The 25,948-nt window shown below is 45.6% G+C and overlaps 2 protein-coding genes across 3 annotated transcripts in view; one reads left to right on the top strand and one right to left on the bottom strand.

The window, feature by feature from the left end:
• Window positions 1-1,647, bottom strand: part of PTCD2 (pentatricopeptide repeat domain 2) — a 256,012-nt gene extending 254,365 nt beyond the window's left edge. The window contains exon 1 of one of the 2 annotated variants that reach the window (XM_069224151.1): window positions 1,521-1,647. In XM_069224151.1, the coding sequence (XP_069080252.1) occupies window positions 1,521-1,623 (103 nt within the window). In that variant the 5' untranslated portion in view covers window positions 1,624-1,647. Of the gene's footprint in view, window positions 1-1,499 lie in introns of both variants that reach the window. The other variant, XM_069224144.1, reaches the window with a different exon arrangement.
• A 120-nt stretch (window positions 1,648-1,767) lies between these two features.
• The window catches only part of MRPS27 (mitochondrial ribosomal protein S27), a 260,540-nt gene continuing 236,359 nt past the window's right edge, over window positions 1,768-25,948 (top strand). Inside the window, exon 1 of the mRNA XM_069224131.1 lies at window positions 1,768-1,938. Within this exon, the coding sequence (XP_069080232.1) occupies window positions 1,854-1,938 (85 nt within the window). The 5' untranslated portion in view covers window positions 1,768-1,853. The remainder of the gene's footprint in view (window positions 1,939-25,948) is intronic.

The raw sequence follows: 25,948 nt of genomic DNA on the forward strand, positions 1-25,948 counted from the left end.
CTCAAGTTCGAGGGTGCGCCAGAGACTTTTGAGTTTGAAATAGGGATGCTGTTCGATTTGCTGCACCTTTGGAACTTAGTCTATTTTTGAGAATTTGCATAATGTTGTATTTTACCTAAACTCTAAAAACTTTCATGCTAGTTGTTTTCTATGCATTTTGACTACTTCAATGCATTTTTTCGATTTTTCTGTGTTGCACTTAAACTGTAATAAACCTTTATGTTTTTTGTTCTAGACATCTGACTTCTAAACCAATCTTTTCTTATTGACTGTATTTTAACATGCATCTAAGAGACAGCACAGCAACACCAGTAAAGAATCTACATCAAGGGTGAACATAGCAACCATGGGCAGCAGCAACAAGACAGCAAACAGATTTAACGTGATACTAAAGAGTGCATCATCGCCAGTGTGGGGTTGCGAATAACACATACTTCATTAAGGGAGTTGTTGTATTAACTATGTACATAGAGTGTATACTGCTAGTGAATCATCTTTGGAACTGAGTGGAGACATTTGCTCAGTGCCTCTGACAGGACTTTCAGAAATAGATGCGCCATAAGCAGTGTCACCACTCAGGCATCAGAAATGCATTACAGTGATAACACTCAGCGGGAAATATGGTGACTGCCTCACTCCAGGTCATCGTGGTCACTAATGCCAAGTCTAGGGGCTCAGCCACAATTACTAGGTCAACATTCAGTATGTACTAGGTTTTCACACTAAAACCAAGAGCTGGAAAATAGTCTATGTGTTGGCAGGGACTGTACCGGTTACCCTAGCAGGAAAGCTGTGAATGGTGCAGCTTCCAGACACACTACCTAACGTTTTGTGAATTCCATGAAAAGAAGTAAAAGTATTTTCAAAGGGAAGTGTTCATCAGAAACACCCTTTTATTTGTTACATACTTTGTGCAACTTGTTGCTGCATTTACTTCGAAAGAAGAACATGCCAATTCCAAAACGTTGCATAACGTTAAAGGATATATAGTCAGCGCCTGAAATCAGCAGGTACTGAGTAACCTGCGCTTCTTTAATTTTAAAGGGAGAACACCTGCACCTTTGCAATACATTTAATGGGGGAGAAAGGGCACTTCTCGTGAGCTAACAGGTAGTGTGATTATAAGTACTTGGAGTTTGCTTATTTACGTTTTAAAGCACGGGATACAGTGTAAACGTGACTAGCGACCGAGTAATTAAGGTGCCTCTGTTTATTATCGTTTTTACCATTTTACAGTTGACAGACATTCCACACTAGGTCTGTCCCAACAATATTTAACCAGTTGCTACTCCCAAGGAAATATTTAAAAACATGGGGAGCATAGACAAGTCCAAGTGCCAACATCGTGCAGAGTTCTGTAGCACACAAAACTGGAACGGTGGAGTCACAAAAGACGTAACGGGGTTACCCATCCATGCTTTCACCGTACCAAATGGTTTATAAAAGGTTTTTTTAACTTTGCAGTGTGAGAGGTCGCGGCGTATAACGAGGCAACTCACACGTCACTGACCACTGGTTACCTCCATGCGGCCGCCTCCAGCAGCTCTGCTTGACCTCCGTGGTAACCCTTCTGCACCCTAGCAGCGACCGACGGCTGCCGCACGCCCACAGACCAGCCGCCATTCTGGCCCCCCTGGGCGAACTCACGCCGTCCAGATTCAGGGGTGGAGTTAGACAACCGAGTGCAATAGACTAACTGATCGACTGTGATCTCTTTGTGAACAACACTCATACTGTTTCAAGCGCAAGCATAGCAGCAGCAGCTACTTTCTACGTGTCATAAAGCTCCCACGTGAATTTCGGAACGTTAGTACGCACCTCCGTTGTCACGTGGAGACTTAGTACATTCCAAGATGGCGGCCTCCATGATGCGGCGGTGCTGGCTGTCAGGCCGGGGTGCTGTTGCTGCCCTAGCAGCCCCTCGTCCCCTGTGTGCAGGTAACGGATCCCGGGTGCAACAGTTCACCTCCGGAGCTGTGGTTCCTACGGGTGACCCTAAAGCGACCTCGGCGTCTCTGCTCTCTTACTAGACTCCAGTCTGTCACATAGGAGACCAAAAGAAACTATCCCTGACCCGGCGTCCTTGCCCTATTGATCCCGTTTCATGGCTCATTTTCAGCGGCTTGCTTGCTTTTTTGCCCCCGTTCACTTAACTGCTGCTTCATTGAGAAAAAAGCACGCTTGCCTTTGTTTTATTTTGTAATTGCTGATGCATAGTGCTCGCGTTTCCGATTTTTACCTCTGACTTTAACCAAGACCTTTTGATTTTAGTATTATGTGTATAACTTATTCATAGGTGCTTTGTGCCAGCTTTCTTTAGTCTGTTGTGTCATTCACAATTTTCTTCTGCCCATTATAGCATAGATTAATTGAATATCCACTTCAGCCTGTGGTTAACTTCACTGTGACTGGCAGCATTGAACTTGGAATTGGTTTTAGACAAGGTTTGAGGACCACTGACAATGTTTGAATGTTCCCCTCATAATTGATAAGTACACAAAGTTGCTTTTATGGACCTTACCTTTGCATTTGATTGTGTAAATCAGGATACATTATGGAACAGAATTATTGAAATAGGGGTGGAAAGCTCGTTAGTGCACTTTCTAATACAGTTACAGTTGTCTGGATGGATTAGATATGGGTCAAATGGAGAATGCACACACCCTTTTCAAATACAGTGAGGAGATAGTCAAAGAGGCATCCTGCACGTTTCGTTTTTTTGCCTGTATACGGAGTTAAAATCATTTTTGCTGATTGTTATTGCTGACACTCCGATGATGGGGACTAGACACCTTTCTGTTTTGATGTATGCAGATGACCGTGTCTTAATAGCAAGAACCATGATGGGCTTACTGAGGCTATTAGACAGCTTCGCTCATTTTATGCATGATCTGGATTTGTTCATTAATGCCATTAAGTCATATTCTATGCTAGGTGGATGAAAGCACTCTAAAACGAAATTGCATCATGTTAATAATTCCAGATTGTTGCATGTATCCACTTTCACATACCTTGGTATTCCGTTTGATGACAAAGGCACTTGGTCATTCCTTATGAAAGTTTAGGAAAGCACAGCTGGAACACTTTGTAGCAGCAATATTTAGTTTCTCTGCTAAGCTGGCTCCCAGTCCCATTGACGTGATGATCAACATATATAGGGCCAAGTCTATTACAGTAGCCACTCTTGGGGCAGGCATCTGGGGTATGCAAGATAGTTCAGACCTAGAGATAACTGAAAGCAAGTTTGTGAGGAAATGTGTCCCCCCCACCAGCACACCATTGTATTTATACTACTGGGTGATAGGGCTAGCATACCTAGAGGATCACGTGAAATTGAGCCCCTTGATGTTTTGGCTTTCTGAATGGTCTAAACCAGAAACTCTGCTCAACCGAACTGTGATTTCCGATTGTTTAAGACACAAAAAGCTGATACCATTCCTGGCTGATGTACATTAAAAATCAACTTGTTTTATTTGGGAAATCAATTATTTAAGAGCCCAAAAACTCTTCTAATAAAGTGTCTGTAAAATGCAGCTACCTTGCCTTGTTAAAAGGAATAGGGAGGTGACAGAGTGTATTAAGTAGAGTGGCAACTTACCAACTACTTTCAGCTACAGATCATATAGAATCCTATCTATTTTATGTCCCCACCTATTGCTATTGCTTTTATTTGCTGAGATTCCGTTTTAACATCGCTCTTTTTTTAGTCTCCTATCCCAAAGTGGCGCATAGATACTCAGAGTTGATGCCTTGTGCTTGTGATTCTCTTACCTCTCATTTGATGCTTCACTTTTTGGTTCTTTTGCAAACTATACACAATGTCAAGGAAATTGTTCTATTACCTTTATTGAAGATGCCTAGCATTTGAAAATGTAGACCCTCGCTGTTGCGTTTACAACACTTGCAAAATGAATTGACTTGTATAATGGTTCATTAGTATCTACCGGCTTCGGTTAGTTAAAAAACGAGGTTGGCAAATACATTTTAATTGTTGTTTTTGTGCAAGATTACATTTGAATCACCGATATTTATAACAACGCACTTTCAAGATAATTCCAGATCTAGGTATCTTCTGAACTACATTTGTTGCACCTTGCATTACATATTACTCTTTGGCAACTTTTATATTGTGCTTGTCAAATCATTACTCAAATGCACGTATTTGTATCTGCTGTGACTTATATTCATTTTATTGATGTATTTTATCATTCTGTTGAACCTTTTTATGGTTTAAAATATCAGAACAAAACAAATCTGATAAAATGAGCTTTAATTTTTAATACGTCTTGTACAGTTTCATGGAAGCATTCATTAAGTTTCATGTGGCATCTTGCAGAATTTGCAATAATGTGATTTCAATAACTCATTCATACATAATTATTTTGCAAGGATTGTGCATTTCAGTGGTTGAAACTAAATCAATTTCAATCGAAGTGTGTTGCTACTGTAAATTACATAGTTATTCATTTAATTTACTTCAATGATTCCACTTTTCTTAAAGAAATTAGCAACATTTAGACTTGTTTCTTTGGCTTCTGATCACATACATGACAGGAGCCCTCCTCTAACATAACTTCAAATTTCAGGAGACATGATGTTGGTGGTGACAGCTCAATTGATTAATTTAGGACATGTCAGCAATGCATTTTTACACTGTTTTATAGTGCAGCCTAATTTGCCTTGATAAGAGAGTTGTACATACAGTGGATGACATAAAGAGTAGGTGGATGGGATTGAATATCTACATCATAGGTTACAGTGATGAATAACAACATAAACTCAGGATTTAACCTGCAACTGGGATAAGGGGCTTGGATACGCACAGAGAAATTAAGCACCTTGACTTGAGACTTTCTGTCCACATTCATACCAAGAGTGAGAACTATTGAACTGAGCTTCACACCTAAAATGTAGGGATAAAAGTGAAATGAATAGCACCTGTGTCTATTCATGTCTTTGCTCACAGGATTTCTGGGACTATACCTAATAGGTTTACCAGCACAGGCAGAGACTAGGGGAATATCAGAGTGGCACTGAATTAAGACTGCAATGAGGACAACAATCCTGTTTTTGTTAATTCATTTGAATTGTGTAGCATTTCGTTTTGGGGTGTGATTAAAGTACTTTCTTTTCACTTAAAAGCTAAAGTATGTTTACTTAAAAGCTAAGCACTGGTCTTGGCACTGAGTTTTGTTTTAAAATCTCTGTTGGTTTAAGGTTGAGTTCATTTTATGAACCCCACATTACCTCAGTGAGATGCCTGGGGCTGATTGCCCTTGCTACCCACAGAATCCAGCGAAGTAGGGGTTTTACTTGGCCATGTTTGCAGAGTCATAGTAGGACCGACCCCAGAATGTCAGTAGCAAACAACCTCAACCTTCATGATTGAGGCACAGTAACCCCAGCCTGCCCTGAGGCCCCCCGTATGGAATCTGACAGTTGGTGGCAAGCGGTGTGAAAAATGCAAATTCCAGTTGTCTTGAATAGAAAAGTAAGTCTAGCTTGAGCACATCATTACCTACATAATACCATAGAAGATATAAGATTGGTGAAATTAGACCTTGAGGCCCTGTCTTTCGATCAGTTGAGTGATCTTCTTGGATAGACGGTTGAGGGCTCCTGGAAACAAGAATAGGGATATACTTGTTGGCTTTGTTGAGGAGCAGTTAGAGTAACCGTGATAGAGAAGAAACTGTGATGGACTCTTGAGGTGGTGCTGCAAATTAAATCTGGAAGGGAGTGCTGCAGTGTGTGGCTCTCTTAGCCCCTTAGAACAGGGGTTTTCCTTAGGCACACCTGAGTGTGTCCACTAATTTTCATTCTATTGTTTCCTGGAGATATCAGCCCCAGGCACCCACTCCTCATTTCAAGGGTTCCACTGTCGCCAATTTCAGGAGCTATTCCCATGTGGGTGGGTAAGTTTGACTGAGATCCTGAACTTGCAGCTGGATCTCCAAAAAGCTGAGGAAGTGGTGAAGGCCAAGGAGTTTGAGAGGGCAAATTTGAGATATGCTTGCTGGATGCAAGAGGAAAGAAGGTAGGAACGACAGATGAAATGAGCCTGTGAGCAAAGTAAAAGGGGGAAAGAGGAGAGGAAAAGGTATAAAAAAGAAAGCGAGAGATGATAGCCTTACAGAAGTAAAAACTCGAAATGGCAGCAGACACACCTTCAGCAATACAGGAGTACCAACCAATGTTCCAAAGAGCTTTTGCACATGATGTGTGAGTTTTGAAATTGCTTGTTGAGCGTAGGCTTTGACTGATGTATCGAGGGCAGCCATTTTATTGAGTCGTTTGCCCATTGAAGGTGCAGCAGTCATTGGGAGAATACCTGCAGCTGCTGAAATGAACTCTGAGCGAATGAAGGAAGCTCTGACAAGATGGTTTGAGAAGAAGCCAACTCAGTACCTTCACATATTCAAAGCAAGCAAGAGAGAGGATGGTATTCCCTTATATGGTGTGCTGTATGATTGGAATGAGTGGGTGAGATGGAGGCCAAGTAGTTTCATGTCCTTAATCAGTTGATTTTGATAGACCGATTCAAGGAGGAATGTTCTACCCCACTTAAACAATACCCATCAGACATGGCACAGAAGGATCCAGAGAAGCTTGCAGCATTGTCTGATGAGTGGTTAACTAAAATGCTTAACAAAGGACTGGAACAACTTAGCTCTAGACCAAAGAGAAGGAAGAATTCTCAATAAAGTTGTTCCAAACAGGGGTAAGGACCAGGGCCATTTTCAAGGGTTCGGATGAGGACATAGGTAAAAAAGAATTGGACTCCAAGACAGGAATTCAAGACGAGAGTACAGGAAACTTTTCCATACCCAAAGTGATTACTTGTTATTGGTGACACAGGAAGAGGCATTACAAAAGGGCTGTCAAGCAAATTACCCTATACCAACTGCATCCATGATTGCAAATGTGTTGATTGTGGGTGAAGGGACCAAAGAGTGTCCGGTTGTGCTCAACCTAATATTAATGGATATTTTGGGAAGAGTCCCAAAAACCCTTAAGCACATCCATCATATAATTGTGTATTTTTTTGTTGGAAACTACGGTCAGTGGGAGGAAGGTACTTACAGGGCTATGGTTGAGGGAAATATCTCAAACGTTAGGAGATTCTCCCTTTTGCCAGTGGCACAGGTTTGATAGCCAGTGTGGAATTTCCTGAGTTGAGGTAGAAATCAAGGAAAATTGGTCATTAGGGATGGGGTGAGAGAGAAGCATGGTATTTGATGCCTCTTGTGTAATGATCTGATTGCCCCTGCTTTCGCACTAGGACCAGAATCCTTCATGACTAGGACTAAGTCAGCTGTGCTGATCAGGGAGTAGTCTACTCATCAGTCTCAGGAAGATTCTGGGACTGTCTTAGATATGTAAGGACCAGAGGAAGTTAGTGAGCAGATTAGAACAGACTCTGAGAAGGCACAGGCTATTACCACCTATCGCCTCTACGGACCAGGTATTGTAGTCTTTGTCACTGCCAGAGTGGCAGGATTTGTTTGCTACTGGAGGATGTATCCAGGAACAATTCTTTAAGGCACAAGTTGAATTCTGTACACTTGTGGGACTTCAGAAGAAAGCCCAGAAAAAGATCAGCAAGGGAGTGGTTGGATGGCATTATGGGCCTCATTACTACCTCGGCGGTCTTTCTAAAAGACCGACGAGGCTGCGGGAACCAGAATACCGCCATTGCTGGTGGTATTCCTGGCTCCCTATTATGACTTTTCCACTGGGCCAGCGGACGGTAACAGTGTTACCGTCCGCTGGCCCAGTGGAAAAGTCACATCAACATTGCTGCCGGCTCGTAATAGAGCCGGCGGCAATGCTGATGTGCAGCGGGTGCAGTAGCACCCGTCGCGCATTTCACTGCCCGAAATTCGGGCAGTGAAATACGCGACGGGGCTATGTCTGGGGGCCCCTGCACTGCCCATGCCAAGTGCATGGGCAGTGCAGGGGCCCCCAGGGGCACCCCAAGTCCACTTACCACCAGCCTTTCCATGGCGGTGTTTACCGCCACGGACAGGCTGGCGGTCGGGGACTCATAATCTCCAGGGCAGTGGTGCTTGCACCGCTGCCCTGGGGTTTATGACCGCCAGGCAGAAGCCTGGCGGTATGTTGGGGGGGCCGGCGGTATGGCAGTGGCTATTGCGCCACGGTCATAATAGCTGGCGGAACACCGCCAGCCTGTTGGCGGTGTTACCTCCAGCTTACCGCCGGCCGCCAGGGTCGTAATGACCCCCTATATGTGCTGAAAGGATGCTCTGCTTTACAGTGAGTCCGTGTATCTCAAGCCAGGAGCTAGCAAGAGGCGAATGGTTGCTTTGGAGCACAGGAAGTTCTAGTTGTCACTGGCCTTCAAGAGGCACTTTCAATGCACACTCGAGCATAAGAAACATACAGGATAGTTTGGAATTTTGTTTTACTGGCCAGTGATGTGCAGAAACACAGGGGTGTTCTGTTCAACATGTCCTACTTGCCAATTTAATGGAAGTTCTAGAGATAAACCCAAAGAACCATCAGTGCCAATGGTAGGTGTTCTGTTGGAGCAGATGGGAATTGACATTGTTGTTCCATTTAAACACCCCCTCACTGTAAGGATACAAGTAAATCTTGGTTGATATATTATGCCAACAGGTATCTTGAGCAGCACCTTTTGAGGAGCAAGATAGTGGGTAAATCGCTTTTAATGGGCTGGATTTCCTAAGATAGTGATTCCCAACCAGGAACAGGCTTTATCGCCTTACATGAAAGTGGTGGCAGAATGAGTAGGTGTGACGTATTATTTCTTTACAGTGTACCTCTGCAAAACAACTCGGTTAGTGTCAACGTTTAACAAGAGCTGAAGTTGCTATAATTAAAAATAACTAAAGTCCTAAGCCACACTGTATATGAAGGACAGTAAGCCTTTAATCAATTATGAACACTTGTGTTGGACATTTTCAGAGAAATTATTGCCCTGTATTAAATCAACTCAATATTCACGCATATCAGTAGTCCTGTGCATCTTTGAATGTCATTCTTGCATTATAACAGTTTCTTCTGATTGCAACAATTCCTGATACATTTTGGACAACCTGTCCATCAGGGAAAAGTTCATATTTAATTTATAATGTCAAACATAAATAAACTTAGTTAGAGGAACCTAAAAATGCTGATAGGTGAGAGTGATCTAAAACCTCCATCAGTTAAACAAGACTTTGATCAGTGACTTGTAAATTGCAAAAAAATATTAGAGCCGAGTGTCGTTATCAAAAGTGGGTAAAGTGAAAATGTAGATATTAAAAAAAATAATGCTAATCATCAAACACTATGTGTATGCCGCACATATGAGCCAACAGAATAACGTTTCTGTTACTGTATTTTGTACCAGTGGTCACGTACATTAATAAGGGATAAAAGGAAACAAGCATTTGCAATGCAGTGGGTCTCGCATTTGCTTGAGTTAGAGCAATTGGCGTTGTAATTTCATAAGTGGACTTTTCTTGCTACATAACTTGGTCAACCCTGCCTCATAATTTGGTCTTTTCCTGCCACATAATTCCAGTGGGCCTGCATATAACTAAACCACTTACATTTACGCTTGTCTTGAGGCATTGTGGAACGGAGGTGATTTATTTAGTAGTGCCTTGTGAATGTTCGGGAGGCGGAGAATAGCACATTTGAACTGCCAAATGCGTCCGTCTGTGAGGAACATGTTCCTGAAAGGACCCAGTAACTTTGCCACCAAAAGCAAACACTGTTTACACTTGGCACTGTGTTCCGTGATTGACAGGTTATCCTCTGTAAAACACAGAGCTGAGAACGTACATGGAAACTGTGTGATGCACGCATTAAAGTGAGGCGAGAGGAAACCGCTGCAGCTATTCAAAGGAAACATGACTGAGGTGCCGCAACTACTAAAGTGAGGAGAGATGAACCACTGTAAATTTGAAAGCTGGCCACGATGGCATCGCTGGGGCATAATGGCGATGCTGCTACTATTTAAGTGAGGCATGATGGAGTAACTACTGTTTTTAAAACCAGACACAATGGAGTCGTTACCGCTCTTAAAGCTGGGCAAGATGGAGGCGTTGTTAACAAAGTGCGACACAATAGAGTCTATAAGGTATGTCCGTACGCACATTAATCGCCCCACCAAATTGACAGTGAGCTTCATATGAGATACAAATGCCCTTACAATATTTCCACTGTTGAAAAACAGAAATGTGCTTTTGCTTGGTTACACAGAAGGCAGCTGTAGTGTTGCTTGTGTATGCTAGGATTAACAGCACCCCATGGGGGACACCGGATGACAACTGCACGAAACTAGCATCTGATCAGCGGCAGCTCTACCCTTCCCTTGGCTAGCATCCAATCAGTAGCGAAAGCCTGTGAAACTTAAAGCAAACAAGTTTGTGCTCTATGAAACTTCAGAGTGGCATGGCACCACGGAGCGCGAAGGAGAAACAATGTGACATAACTGGTAGTCATGCAAACCACTCCAATACCGCCAATCAAGTTTGCACTGTATGTATAAACCTTCAAAGTGCCATGGCCGCCATGAGCATAAGGGAGACAAAAAAAAAGAAAGTAGTTCGCCCACAGTAAAACATATCGGCAATTGTGCAATAATCCATGTAACAGGGTCAGTCTGAAAGATGGTAACAAAACCGCCCCAAGGCGGGACAAACATAAAGCATTTACCAGTTACATCAAGGGATTTTGGAAAGGCAAGCCCATGAACAAGTGAAAAGGATGGGAGTGAGACGGGCGTGGTTAAAAGCCCACAGAATACTTACAGCAGGTCAAAAAGCGCTTGCTCACTCAATCTGAACGGAGACTTAAAATTCAGCATGCTCAAGTTAATAAATGTTCTCAAGAATCTGTAGCACAAGTCAAGTAATATGAGTATGTAAAAAAAAATCAAGTACATCATAGGTACACCATGGTGTTTACCCAATAACTCTACACCAAAGTGAGTAAAAATGAATAAATTGTCTTTTATAGCAGGTACAACAGCATGCCCGTGCTTTGTGAGAAAACACACCAGTATGTTATAGATGTAGAGGTGTGTTCCCCTAATAAATCTGCATCAAAGTAATTGCCGCCTGTAGCAGTACAGCATTGTGATAATATGCAAACTCATTCCCACATTATGTGGAATGCCAAACACAAAAGTTAAACAGTCATACAAGAGTAATGCACACCGACAACTGTGAGTAGTTAGTTCCAGGTCCACTCTGGAACAGTGAGCTTTAGCGTGGAGATGGTTTTCTCCCTGCACACAACGCCGAGAACGGAGGTGAAACAGTCCTACAAGGCACAGCAATTATGTTTAAATTCTTGCATGATTTAGGATATAAGCATGCTAATGACAAAAAATACACATGTGGAGAACGAAATACAAACAAAAAAATAAGTAATAATTAGCAGGGTATGGTAGAAACATATTGATTGAACGTGTTGTTTTCGCTGTATCACTTGAGCTTATAAAAAATAAACCGCTATCTTTAAACATGCTATCTAATGAAAATACCTGTCATGTTATGGAACCTAAGGCTATACATGTGTCAATGCTAAGCCAAGTGTACAGTAGAATAGTAGAAGCTAGTTGAGCAAAATACCATAGCAAGAGAAAAAATGTTATTACAACAGAAAAGCAGACAAATTCGAACACCCTGCTTGATAACTGACCTTCCAAAGTCATTAAAATATCACTAATGTTTCCCTGTTAGAAGTCCTGTGCAGATTGTTAATTTGAATTTCTAAGCTCATCTGTCATCCAAATAGCAAGCCATTTCAATTCCGACCATTGAAAGCCTTCGGTTGAAGACTATCCAATATTTTAATCCAATATAATTCTTTTTGGCACAGTCTTTTCCTTGTGTCCCATTCCAGATTGTACTCGTTTTTGATGATTTGAAATTTGAGTTGTAAAATATTTAGATTATGTGTTGAAATGTAGAGCTATCATAGATTTTTCTGAATGATGACATAAATTGCTTTTGTTTTCTGTAGTAGGTAGTTTGATCTTTATTTCATCATCCCAATATAAAGCAACCTGCTGGGACACTTCAAGTAATAAACCGAGTTGCTTGGGTTTCAATAACCAGTTTGTTGTCGTTTTAATTGGTGTGGTTGAAAAAAAAAATGGGCCAATGATGACATTATTACAGTGCATGCAATTATGATAGGGCAAAGTGTCTGGTCTTTTAATAGTCATGTCATCTATGCTTTTGTGAGTAACAAGTTATTTGAGATTTCTTGTTGTTTTGTAAGCCAACCATGGCAAATCTTTGAATAAATCTTCAGGGACCTCTACATACCAAGGTTTAACATGACCCATAAGAGGGTTTGGAGAACTTTATCAGGGAATCTCAGTAGGAAGTGAGATCTCCCCCTGATGTAACCCTTATGACATATCCTTAATTCACCCACTGAGGAATGCCACAGAAATGAGTTGGTTTAATTCCTTTTGAACTACTATTTCGGTACCTGATGGTTGGTCTACTCATATTAGGCAGAGAAGGGTAGGAAGAAACTTCAGAGTTAATCTCAGAAGGATGCAATGGACTGTGTGATTGGTCCCAGGAAGTTCATGGAGCAGTACATGAGCCAGGAAAAGAAAAACCTTCAGTGGCGCAAAGAGCTGATAATTAAATGACCTAAAGCCAGCGCTCACTCAGTACCAGGAGGTGTTGGGGCTGGAAACGTTTGCCCAACAGCTTTGAAGGATAAATGGTGTGTGTCATGCAAAGTAGTGTAGAAGGTTTCTGAGGAAAACTACTTGTTGGGTATGTGTGCCACAAGAGAAAAGAGAGACAAAGAGGATGGGCTTGAGAACTGGCTTAAGCCTCATCTCCAGAGGGATTTCACAGCAAACACCATAACAATGAGTCAGGTGAGGACAAGCAAGAGAGTGAGCTGCTTTCTGATCTACTGCACCGTGATGTGAAGTATGGATCTGTGGATTTGGTACAGCCTACCGCTGAACTAATTCCATGAGCAGCAAAGAGAGTGTAGAGAAGTGCTGAGGTGATTATGCCATCTCTTTTTCGTTCACTCCTGGGTTGACACCTGTCTGTGTACATACATAGATACAGAGGAAAGCTTGCCAGTGAAGAGCAAGGCTTAGAGAATGACAACCTAAATCCCGGAGTACAATTCGTCAGAGGTTGCGGAAATGGTAAACTGAGGGGTGATAGAGCCTTTTGGTAGTCTTTAAGTCAGTTTAGTGGTATTGGCGCTCAAACGAGGATCTACAGACTTGTGCTTTTGTGTACCGGACCCTCAGTGAGGAGACCAAGATCAAAACACACCACATCACTAGAGCGTATGAGCTAGTGGACCAGCTGGGTGCTACTGGAGCACCCTTGAGGTGAAAATTGGCTTTTGGCAGATCACATTTGGCATGGTTACCCCCGCTTTTTGCCTGTTGTCAGTATGTTTTAACTGTGTTCACTGGGATCCTACTAAGACGGACCCCAGTGACTATGCTCTCTCCCTTTAAACTTGTTTGCTCGGACCCCCCACCCCCACATTTGGCATACTGGTGCCCCCTGTAAGTCTCTAGTATATGGTACCCAGGGCATTGGGATACCAGCTGTCCCCCATAGGCTTCAGCATGTATTATGCCACCCATGGGGAGCCCATGCAAAGTATATCTGCAGGCCTGCCATTGCAGCCTGCGTCAAAGGGTGCATGCACCCTTTTCACTACAGGGCACTGTAAGTCAACCCTACGGTAGGTCCTCCTAGCCCAGAGGGCAGGGTGCAAGTACCTGAGTGTGAAGGCACCCCTGCATGAGCAGAGGTACCCCCACAAACTCCATCTCCATTTTCATGGATTTTCTGGGGGAGGGCACGCTTTTTTATGCATGTACTGGACATAGGTCACTACCTGTGTCCAGCTACATAATGGTAACTCCGAACCTAGGCATGTTTGGTATCAAACATGTCGGAATCATACCCCAATACTGTTGCTAGTATTGGAAGTATCATTCCATGTACTTTGGGGGCTCTTTAGTGGACCCCCAGAATTGCTCCTACCAGCTTTCTGGGGATTTCCGGGCAGCCCAAGCTGCTGCCACCCCTCAAACGGATTTCTGCCCTCCTGCTAATTGATCAGCTCAAGCCCAGGAAGGCAGAACAAAGGATTTCCTCTGGAAATAGTGTTGCATGGCTTGGGAGGGGTAGTCTCCCCATGCCGCTGGTATGCTTTGAAGAACGCATTTGGTGCCCCCCTTGCATAAACCAGCTTGCACCGGTTCAGGGACCTCCAGTCCCTGCTCTGGCACGAAACTGGACCGTGGCAAGAGGAGCAACTACTCCCCTGTCCATCACCACCCCAGGGGTGGCGCCCAGAGCTCCTTCCAGAGGGACCCTTGATTTTGCCATCTTGAATCCAAGGTGGGCAGAGGCCTCTGTGAGCATCTGAGTGGCCAGGTCAGGCAGGTGATGTCAGAGCCCCCTCCTGATAGGTCGTCACCTGGATAGGTGACCAATTCCCCCTTCCAGGGCTATTTAGGGTCTCCCTCTTGGGTGGGTCCTCAGATTCTGCCTGCAAGATTCCAGCAGGACTCCTCTGCAACCTCTACTTTGACTTCTAACCACTGTAACTGTGACTTGACCCTCCAGGAATCGACAATCTGCATCCATGATGAAGACTCTGCTTGCAACATTGTTTCCATGGCTCCTTTCTGCTTCTGCAACATTTCCCCGGCTGTGCATCCACTGAGGGCAGTAAGTCTTCAGTCTGCATGAGAGGGAACAAGGAATCTCCCTTGGAGTGAAGAGGTCACTCTCCTGCATCCGCAGGCACCAACTGCAATGACGACTGGTTCTGTGGATCTCCTCTCATCCTGAGCTGCGTGGATCCTGCATTACGGGTCATAGTCTGGAGTGGTCCCCTTGGTCCTCTCTGCCAGCTGTCCAACTTTGGTGAAGGTAAGCCCTTGCCTTCCCACGCAGGACAGTACCCCTGTGCACTGCATCTCTTGCAGCTACTAAGGCTTGTTGGCATCTCCTCCAAGAGGTCCTCTGACTCAATGTAGCCCGAGCCCCCAGGACTCTTCCCTGTGATGCACAGCCCTCTGTGTGCTTCTCCTGCAGAGTGGGACTTTTCCTCAGTTGTACTGCATGGGCTCCTCTGTGACTCCTGTGCACCTCTTCCAGTGGGTCTCCTGTGGGGGCTGCCTTTTCTTCTGTGGACTCTGTGCCTTGCTGAGGGTCCCTTGAGACTCTTCCCTCCCCACCGTGGGTTGAGTCCTTCTGGCTCTTGCTGGTCCCCAGAAGCTCCACTTTTCTTCTACTGTAACTCTTGCCTTTGCCAAGGCTTGTTGGTGGCTTTTCCATGCCACAGAAATACTGCAATCTTCCATCCGGCGTGGGACGTCGACTGCATCCTCCAGGAACTCTTCACTGACTCCAGGGCTGCATTGCTGACCGTCTTCGTCCTACCGTTGACAAACTCCTGCAACCACAGGTGGGTGGGTAGTGGCTCCTGCCACAACCAGACACTCCTGCGACTTCTGGACTTGATCCCCTTCTTTTTCAGGTCTTCCTCTTCAGGAATCCACCGCTGGTTTCTTGCAGTCTTGTCTGGGTATTGCATTATCTTCTTTTTAGTCCTTTTGGGTGGTTTGGGGAAAATCCAGTAACTTAGTTCTTCCTTCCTTCCTAGTCACGGATGGCACTGTGCTACTTACCTTTTGGGGTTTCTTAGTTCCCCCAGCTTCCTTCTACAGATTCCACTTACCTAGGTGGAGCTCCTGCATTCGCATACCATTTTTTTAATAGTGTGGGCTCCCCATAGGGTCACTATTGTCTATTACTATTTGCACTGTTTTCTACTTCTTTTAATGCCTATTTCTGATTACTAGTGTACATATCTAGTGTGTTACTTACCTCCTATTGGAGGGTTGCCTATGTAGGACTTTTTGGTAATTGTGTCACTAAAATAAAGTACCTTTATTCTTGTAACACTGCGTGTTTTCTTTCATGTGTGTAATTGCTGTGTGACTACAGTGGTATTGTGTAAACTTTGCGTGTCTCCTTGTTAATCCTGGGCTGCTCATCCCCAGCTATCTCTAGAGAGCCTGGCTTCTAGACTGCCTACACTATACTAATAGGGGATACCAGGACCCGGTATAAGGTGCAAGTTCCTTAGGTACCCACCACACACCAGGCCAGCGTCCTACACCTAGTGGCAACAGAAGACTGCATTCTGTATGCCACAGGGAGTGTACCATAATAGGGTCATTCTTTTGGGGCTTAAGAATGCTCCTACTGCTTTTCAGCTCTTATTGAGGTATGTTTCTTCAGGGCTGGAAGAGTTGTGCTTAGCCTACCTCGACGACATTGTCTTCTTTAGCAATTCATCAGAGGACATCTGAGGCACATAGAACAAGTATTGGTCAGGATGCAAAGAGCGAAATTGACTATCAAGGCAACCATGTGTCAAGTGCAAACAGCTCGAAAGAAAGTGGCATGCCAGCAGAAACAACATGGACCGAGCCACCTTCAAATCGGCCCTCAACAACTACCACAGCCAACTCAAAGCCACGAAGGAGGCGGCCCTGACACGCCTGATTGATACCAGCGCCAACCAAACCAAGGAACTCTTTACCGTTGTCAAAGACTTCACCTGCCCGCCAGCCACCAATAACTCGATTTCCCCCCCCCCCCTCACAGAAACTCTGTGAAGCCCTTGCCGACCACTTCCACAACAAGGTAGCAACTATCTATAGAAACAGTGACCCCCAACCAACCGACCTACCCTGCAACCCATCCACCACGGCTGCCGACCACTGTCTCACCGCATGGGAACAACTCGACACACCGAACACCAATACTTTCATGAACTGTAACCACTCGGGAGCACCCACGACCCTTGCCCCCACCGACTCTTTAACCTTGGAAGAGACAAGATCAGTGTAGGAAGGTAGCCTCTTTCTAGCCTTGTTACCCCCACTTTTGGCCTGTTTGTGAGTATATGTCAGGGTGTTTTCACTGTCTCACTGGGATCTTGCTAGCCAGGACCCAGTGCTCATAGTGAAAACCCTATGTTGTCAGTGTGTTTGTTATGTGTCACTGGGATCCTGCTAGCCATAAGTTTGTGGCCTATATGTGTTCCCTGTGTGGTGCCTAACTGTATTACTGAGGCTCTGCTAACCAGAACCTCAGTGTTTATGCTCTCTCTGCTTTTTAAATTTGTCTCTGCAGGGTAGTGACTAAATTTACCAATTCTCATTGGCACACTGGTACACCCATATAATTCCCTTGTATATGGCACTTGGGTACCCAGGGTATTGGGGTTCCAGGAGATCCCTATGGGCTGCAGCATTTCTTTTGCCACCCATAGGGAGCTCAGACAATTCTTACACATGCCTGCCACTGCAGCCTGAGTGAAATAACGTCCACGTTATTTCACAGCCATTTTTCACTGCACACAAGTAACTTATAAGTCACCTACATGTCTAACCCTCACTTAGTGAAGGTTGGGTGCAAATTTACTTAGTGTGTGGGCACCCTGGCACTAGCCAAGATACCCCCACATCGTTCAGGGCGAATTCCCCGAACTTTGTGAGTGCGGGGATACCACTACACGCGTGCACTATACATAGGTCACTACCTATGTATAGCGTCACAATGGTAACTCCGAGCATGGCCATGTAACATGTCTAAGATCATGGAATTGTCCCCCCAAAACCATTCTGGTATTGGGGGGACAATTCCATGATCCCCCGGGTCTCTAGCACAGAACCCAGGTGCTGCCAAACTGCCTTTCCGGGGTTTCCACTGCAGCTGCTGCTGCTGCCAACCCCTCAGACAGGATTCCACCCTCCTGGGGTCTGGGCAGCCCCAGCCCAGGAAGGCAGAACCAAGGATTTCCCCTGAGAGAGGGTGTTACACCCTCTCCCTTTGGAAATAAGTGTGAAGGGCTGGGGAGGAGTAGCCTCCCCCAGCCTCTGGAAATGCTTTGAAGGGCACAGATGGTGCCCATCTCTGCATAAGCCAGTCTACACCGGTTCAGGGATCCCCCAGCCCTGCTCTGGCACGAAACTGGACAAAGGAAAGAAGAGTGACCACTCCCCTGACCAGTACCTCCCATGGGAGGTGCCCAGAGCTCCTCCAGTGTGTCCCAGACCTCTGCCATCTTGGAAACAGAGGTGTTGGGGGCACACTGGACTGCTCTGAGTGGCCAGTGCCAGCAGGTGACGTCAGAGACCCCCTCTGATAGGCTCTTACCTTTCTTGGTAGCCAATCCTCCTTTCTTGGTAGCCAAACCTCCTTTTCTTGCTATTTAGGGTCTCTCCTCTGGGGAATTCTTCAGATAACGAATGCAGCTAGCAAGGCTTGTTTGCAGTATTTCTGCGTGGGAACACTTCTGCAACCTTCATTGCGACGTGGGACATCTTCCATCCAAAGGAGAAGTTCCTAGTCCTCTTCGTTGTGCAGAATTTCAAGCTTCTTCCAGCCGGAGGCAGCTTCCTTGCACCTTCATCTGGGGTTTTCTGGGCTCCTGTACCCCCCCCCCCCCAACGGACACTATCGCGACTCTTGGACTTGGTCCCCTTGCCTTGCAGGTCCTCAGGTCCAGGAATCCATCTTCAGTGCTTTGCTGGTGTTTGTGGTTCTTGCAGAATCCCCCTATCACGACTATTGTGTCCTTTTGGGGTAGTAGGTGTACTTTGCTCCTACTTTTCAGGGTCTTGGGGTGGAGTATCTTGGACACCCTGACTGTTTTCTTACAGTCCCAGCGACCCTCCACAAGCTCCCATAGGTCCGGGGTCCATTCGTGATTCGCATTCCACTTTTGGAGTATATGGTCTGTGTTGCCCCTAGACCTATGTTCACCCATTGCATCCTATTGTAATTCTACACTGTTTGCATTACTTTTCTTACTCTTACTTACCTGTTTTGGGTTTGTGTACACATAACTTGTGTATATTACTTACCTTCTGACTGAGGGTACTCACTGAGATACTTTTGGCATATTGTCGTAAAAATAAAGTACCTTTATTTTTAGTAACTCTGTGTATTGTGTTTTCTTATGATATTGTGCTATATGATATAAGTGGTATAGTAGGAGGTTTGCCTGTCTCCTCGTTCAGCCTAAGCTTTGCCATAGCTACCTTCTATCAGCCTAAGCTGCTAGAAACACATCTATTCTACTAATAAGGGATAACTGGACCTGGCACAGGGTGTAAGTACCACAAGGTACCCACTCTAAGCCAGGCCAGCCTCCTACAATCATCATCCAGCTTTCCACCATCCTCAACACCTCCATCGCCACAGCCACCTTTCCTGATGCCTGGAAACATGCAGATGTCAGACCCCTCCTCCAGAAACCATCAGCTGACCACAGCGAACTCCAGAATGGCTGTCCCATCACTCTGCTCCTGTTCCCCACCAAAGTTCTGGAGAAGGCCATCAACCTCCAACTCACAGAACACCTAGAAAAACACCCGACTGGACCCCTCACAATCAGGATTCAGAGTCAAACACAGCACCAAGACAGCCCTTATCGCTGCAACTGAGCATAGAGGATGGAGACGGGGTTAACTTTAGAAATTACACGGAGACTTTGTAATCAAGGGGCTGCTTATCAGTTTGCTCAGCGCAGTGCCATTTGGTAGATGGTACTAGTGGGACTGCAGTTTCTGTTCAAGGTGAGGATGTTTCTTGGCCATTCCTAAACCAGCATAAAGTTAAAATATCATTATCTACTCATGCACTGATGATCTAAAGGCTGCATGTTTAAATGTAGCAGTTTTAAATCAAGATGCTTTTTTGTCATCTTTCCAGCCACTGCATTGGTTAGTTTGATATGGCAGTGACTAAACATGTGTAAGAGAATATCTCACTCCGAACCACACCAAGAAGCTGTTATAGGAAAAAAAAATAGTAATAAACCTTGATTGACACGTGCTGAGCGATCAAATGTATTGATTTTCTACTCAGTGAACAAGTAGGCATAGAGCTGGTCATATACTGCATACATATATACTACGTTTACTCCTAGCCCTTAAGTTGGTCCCTTGAGGGCTAGGATCCGGTATAGTATTAAATTGAACTGGCCAAAGAAGAAGGATATCCTTAATGCAACATCACTGTTTGACCACCCATCCAAAGACTTCAGTTGGTCAAAAACATTGACAGAAACAATATTGGTATTCTTAGCTTCACCTTTTACATTAATTCATCTCCCTTTAGCTTCAAGTAAAATTATTGTAAACATGAACACGCTGCTGTTCACTCTGTGATCAGATTTATAGTTCCTTGGCAAATGAAAGTTCAGAAATGTACTTTATTTATTGAGACATGTTGTAAAAATACATCACTTTCAGCTGCCTCTTCAGGCTTTGCCAAAGACACTACACCTCTGTACCATCTCCATTGTATTAAAGGACGGCACAGGGGAATCCCATTCACTGTGCCTCCTAATAACAGCAAAGATACCACACAAGGTATAATGTCAAATTCTTTCAATAACCAATGCTGGCAATTTAATTTACACTTGATTTTCAACTGTAGATGTATTAATTAACATGTTAATATCTGGCTTATGCACAGATTTAAACTCCGTTCATAATAAAATATGCAAAATTGTGCAAGAAATATTAACTGAGCTGGTTAACCACATCCCAGCAAAGGTTGCTGTGTTATTAATTGCTCATGAAATATAATTCTAATCTTCTTAAAACTCATGAATGATTGAGCAAAATATGATACGCATTAAATGTAATTTCCACATCATCCTCAAAGCTCTCGTTGTGAAGCTCAAAAGGTGAGATACTTGAAACTCCATCACCTTAATCCCACTTCTTTTAATAAGGGCAAGAATATTCTCTGCATTAGCAGAATTTATGCTGTGGACATTCCAAAAAAGAGAATGAGCCATCATTGTTCTCTTCTTTTGCCATCCAGAACGTTGCCTGGGTGCAAAATCTGGGTATGTACAAGGTTCACTTTTAAATATTGATACACAGGGGCAAGATGGCGAGGGGAGGGGATGGTCAAGATGGCAGGCAAATAGGATGTTTCCTCTGTCGTTGTGTTCTGGCCATAATTAGTGCCTTGCACTAGCTCCCTAATCGCTGCTTCAACTCTGCCCCAGGGAAGGGAGGACATGAAGTGACCGGTCCGGGGCGCAGAAACAGTGAGCCAGTCCCCTGTAGCAGCACCCCAGAGGTGAGTTTGCAGACACGTGCACTCCGGTCCGACGCTGCACAGCTCAAAATGGCAGGTGACTGAGCCGCTTGGCACCGCTCCTGACCGGGCGGTGTGCCCAAACAAGAAGCATCGGAAGTGGCGCGGCCCGCTTGGTCGCTTTCCAGTGGCCCTAACCCCTTACCCCGACTCCACAGTGGACATCGGTGCACGTCATTACCTGCGGACCCACCCCCGCCTGCTGCAGCCTTGAGGAAATTGGTGCTGCCACATGGTTTGGGGCCTGGTCCTCCAACCACTGCTACTGGGTGCGTCTGCCTACGTGCTCCCCGTGCCATATACCTACTGAGGTGTCTGTTGCTGGTGGAGGTGGGGGCGGATCCTGCCATTCCTCTGGGCCCCAACGTTAAGGACTTTGCCTGGGGATCTCTCCTTTACAGTGCTGCGTTGCAGTGGCCTGGGTGGATAGTAAATCGCCACAAACAGGGTGAAATTGGGTGGGACTGTGAGGGGTCTGAATCTGGACTGAGGTGCCAGCAGAGACTAGATTGAGGTACAAGAGGGTACCCAACCAGCTGGGAGCAAATTATGTGGGTCCCTTTCTCCTTCCTTCGTCAAAGACTTAATGGGACTCCCCTCCGTGCGTAGCAATACTGCAAGCCACACACCGTTTGGTTCTTTCTCGTTACTGCTGCGCCTTAGTGTGCCGGAGTTCTGTACAACCACCCGATGTCACAGTAAACATAACGAGTGTGGCTGCCTTCTCCCCCACCTCCTCACCCCTGCGCAGCTGATCCTTTGGTCTTCCACCCCTTTGCCTTTGCCTAGAAACGATTCTCCCGTCCGGACTGCCCAGGATAGGATCGATGCCGATCTCTCGACCGCCTCTTGGAGCTCCTAGTGGCATGCTCTTTGCTTCATGTGTATCGGCTTTGACCATGTCTGCACCTGGAGCAAGAAAGAGAAAGACCAATCACTTAAGGATGTGCTAACCAAGACCCCTGGAGGCCCTGCGGGAGACAAGCCTCCTGCGGCAGGCATTGACCACACATAGGATTCCAGCGACGTTGAACACCCTGTCAAGCAGTCTTTCCTGGAGGTGCTTTTTACTTACCTTCGAGAAGACCTACAGACAGGCAAAAAATTACCTCTCCTCAGACCTCCGGGAGGTCCAGCGTGGCTTGGACAGTGTTGGTTAACGAGTGGCAGCCTTAGAAGATAAGGACGACAAACACAGCAAAGAGACTGAATGACTCCATCAAGAGATTATTCAGCTATAAGAGCAGCAAGTTGACCTCCAGTTCCGTTGAGGACCTTGAGAACCGCTCACGACAAAATAACATCCGTACCACGGGGGTGGGCGGTCCCCACGACGGCCAAGGGTCCTGACTTGAGAGAATGTGTGGACGCCCTCTTCAGTCAGATTCTGGGAGATCCTGCTAAAATAGAGCTGAAACTGGACCTGCTCCACCGAGTTGGTCTTCCATTCGCCCCTCTGCGGACATCCTAGTCTGTGTACATGACTTTCAGATCAAACAGTTGATTTCACGCAAAGCTAAAGAGCAACATCCACTTCAATTCCTGGGCCATACACCTATGATTGACAAAGACCTGGCAGCCATCACTCTGCAAAAAAAGAAGGGACTTTAAACCAGTAACCTGAGAAAATAAGGGATCTCGTACTCGTGGGGCCACCCCTTTCAGATCATCTTCAGACTTGACGGTAAACTCTTTCAGTCAGGTCGCTCATCGAGGTGTCCCAGATAATGAATATCAGCAAGCCCACTCCTGGATCTTGTCCAGGCAGTCTGCAAAATCAATTGTTGAATAAAAGGTTGCACGGACGGAGGCCCTGCAGGCCATTGGACGTTGCATGACCTGATCTAGCAACCATGCCCTCGGAGAGGCAAGCAGTTCTAGATACACTCTCTGGAGAATCTGACAAAACTGTGGCCTCATAATGGCGGGGTTATCCTCCGTTACGGAATGTATGTGGTTGGGACTCGCAAGGGCAGGAAGAAAGACGAGGACCTTTTGATACTTCATCCTACTACATAATGTCTCCCTGCAGTGGCTGTCCCCCTCGGTGGGGCTCCTTCCCACGTGTGACTTTGCCAGCTGAGTCCACACTCCTTCTCAACTAGCCATGTTCTATGGACTGATGCCTGAAGTTGTCTTTGTTTTTTGTTTGTTACTTAATTTCGCTCTGCTTAGAATATACTGGCTCCACTGTGCAACAGGGTCCTCTTTTAGCTATAGGCATGCCACTACGCAGATTGGTCGTGAGGGAATCACTTCCACACTATATGCCCTTCCAGTGGCCAGCAGCATCTTACCGACATCCATCCCCCACACACATTGCCATGATTCTTAAGATTATCAGCTTTAATGTTTGGGAACCAAACAACCCCACCAAGAGGTTAGCGGTCCTCTCACTTTTGGAAAACTCTGGAGGAGACATCTGTTTATTACAGGAGACACACCTACTCCCTAGAGATACTCACAGAATGCGCTCCCGGCGGTTCCCGCTTCAGCTCTGGTCCTCCTGTTTGGTAAAGAAAGGGGGAGTAGCCATCCTCTTCTTACGTAAATTCAAGGGGGGGATCCTATCCACACTAGCTGAAATTAAGGGTTGCCTCCTTTCAATCTTCCTCAGGATAGGATCCTTCTCTTTTACACTGGCGAATGTATATGCTCCTAATGAGCGTAAGGAGATTTGCGTTACAAGCTTCCTAATGACAGTACTCCAGACACCGATGTCGCTGTATTGCTGGGGGGGACCTAAACCTGGTCATGGATAGCGACATGGACCGCTTCGGACACAGCTCCATGCAGGCCAGGGCCTTCATGATGTCAGGCCTGCGCTGGCTCTCTAACAGAGGACTGTAGGGTGTTTGGCACAAATTGCATCCTTCAAATAGAGACTGCATGTTCTACTTGGCTGCCCAGAAGACATATTCCCAAATCAACCATTTTCTATAAACTCTGCCCCTCCTGGACATGGTCACTGACCCATCTATCGCCCCCCGTTCACTTTCAGATCACGCGCCACTCTCGCTTTCTCTTAGGTTGCCCTTGCTTAGGCCCCAAACTCCCCTGTGGTACGTGCGCAACTCGTTGGTACAGCCTCAAGCCAATGTAGCCTCCATCAAGGCGGCAGTTGCATCATACATTCAAACCAACGATGATGGGAAAACCTCCCTTCCCTCTTTTTAAGAAACCCTGAAATTTGGAGTCCGCGGTGATGTAATAGCAATCTCGGTGGCCGAGAACCACCACCGACAAAATCACTGAGGTGCTTATGAGCGGAAGGTGGATGAGCTAGAAACCATACACAAACGCACAGGAGCCCACAGAGTATGGAGGGAGCTTGAGCATACCCGGCTTCTTCTCAAGTGTCATGATTAAGATAGAGCGGAGTACGTCTTGGTGTGCCTCAAGCATAAATTCTATTTGAGCAGCAACTGATGCGGCCGCATGCTAGCGCACCAGCTCCACAACAAAATAAATTAATGGTCAGTGAAAACAATTTATACTGGCCCAGACAATGAAGTACACTCTGGAGATGGAATTGCATTAGCCTTTCGGGATTTGTATGGTTCCCTCTATGCTAATATGGATCACCCTGGTAGTTTACCAGCAGGTTACCTTCAAGATTACCCTGATCACTACTCTCCCCAATAGCAAAGCTCTAGTGCTGGAGCAACCCACCCGAATTAGGTGATTTTTTGGCATAGCTAGACTGAAGCCAGGGAAATCCCCGGGCCGGACGGCTTTAGCTCACTCTTCTATGAAGTCTTCTGCAAGGATCTGGCCCCCATACTCACCTGCTTGTACAACTTCACGGAATCCGGTTCCCTAACCGACTCCATGCTGGAGGCCGTCATTTCAGTTATCCTGAAATCTAGGAAAGTCCCGGCACTCTGTTGGTCGGACAGACCCATTTCACTCCTGAATATAGACACAAAGTTATTTTACAGCATCCTAGGTCCCTGTCTCGTCCTCTTAATGCCCGGTTTGATTGCCCCAGACCAGGCAGGCTTTATCCCCACACGACAATGTGGGAACAACACCAAATGACTGCTCCACCTAATATATAAAGCCCAGAGGTCATGCATGGAAGCTTTGCTCCTACCCATCAATGAGGAAAAAGCTTTTGACCGCATCCATTGGCCCTAGCTCTTAACGGTGCTCCGAAAATCCGGGTTTTTGGTGAGCGGTTCTGTAGATGGGTCAGTAGTGTTTACAGCAAACCCCGGGCCTTTGTCAGAGTGGACCATATATCATCGCCACCCTTTCCAGTCCAGAGGGTCACTCAGCAGGGCTGCCCCTTGTCTCCCTTACTCTTTGCCTTGTACACTGAGCCATTTGCGCAATGTGTGAGGGACAGCTCACTGATCTGGATTCTGTTTGGAGGGGAACAACACCTGATAAGCCTCTATGTGGATGATGTAATCTTGCTCTTAGAAGAACCCAGCGAACTTGCTTCCAGCCTTGATAGACGAACTCTGCACTTTTGGTGAGGTCTCGGGTTTTAACATCAACTGCAAAAGTCACAGATCTTGAACCTCACTGTTAGCCTAGCGTGTGAGGCGGCGCTCCGCACACTCTTCCCCTTCACTTGGTCAGCAGATACTATTCCGTACCTAGGCATTGAGTTAACCCTGTCTGCCTCCAAAATGGCATCTGCTAACTACTTAGCCCTGGTAATACGGATCACAAAGACTTGAGTCATGGTCTCACCTTCGCTTCTCGTAGATGGACAGGATCACAGTGGTAAAGATGACAGT

Source organism: Pleurodeles waltl, chromosome 1_1 (assembly GCF_031143425.1).
Source record: "Pleurodeles waltl isolate 20211129_DDA chromosome 1_1, aPleWal1.hap1.20221129, whole genome shotgun sequence".
Taxonomy (NCBI): Eukaryota; Metazoa; Chordata; class Amphibia; order Caudata; family Salamandridae; genus Pleurodeles; species Pleurodeles waltl.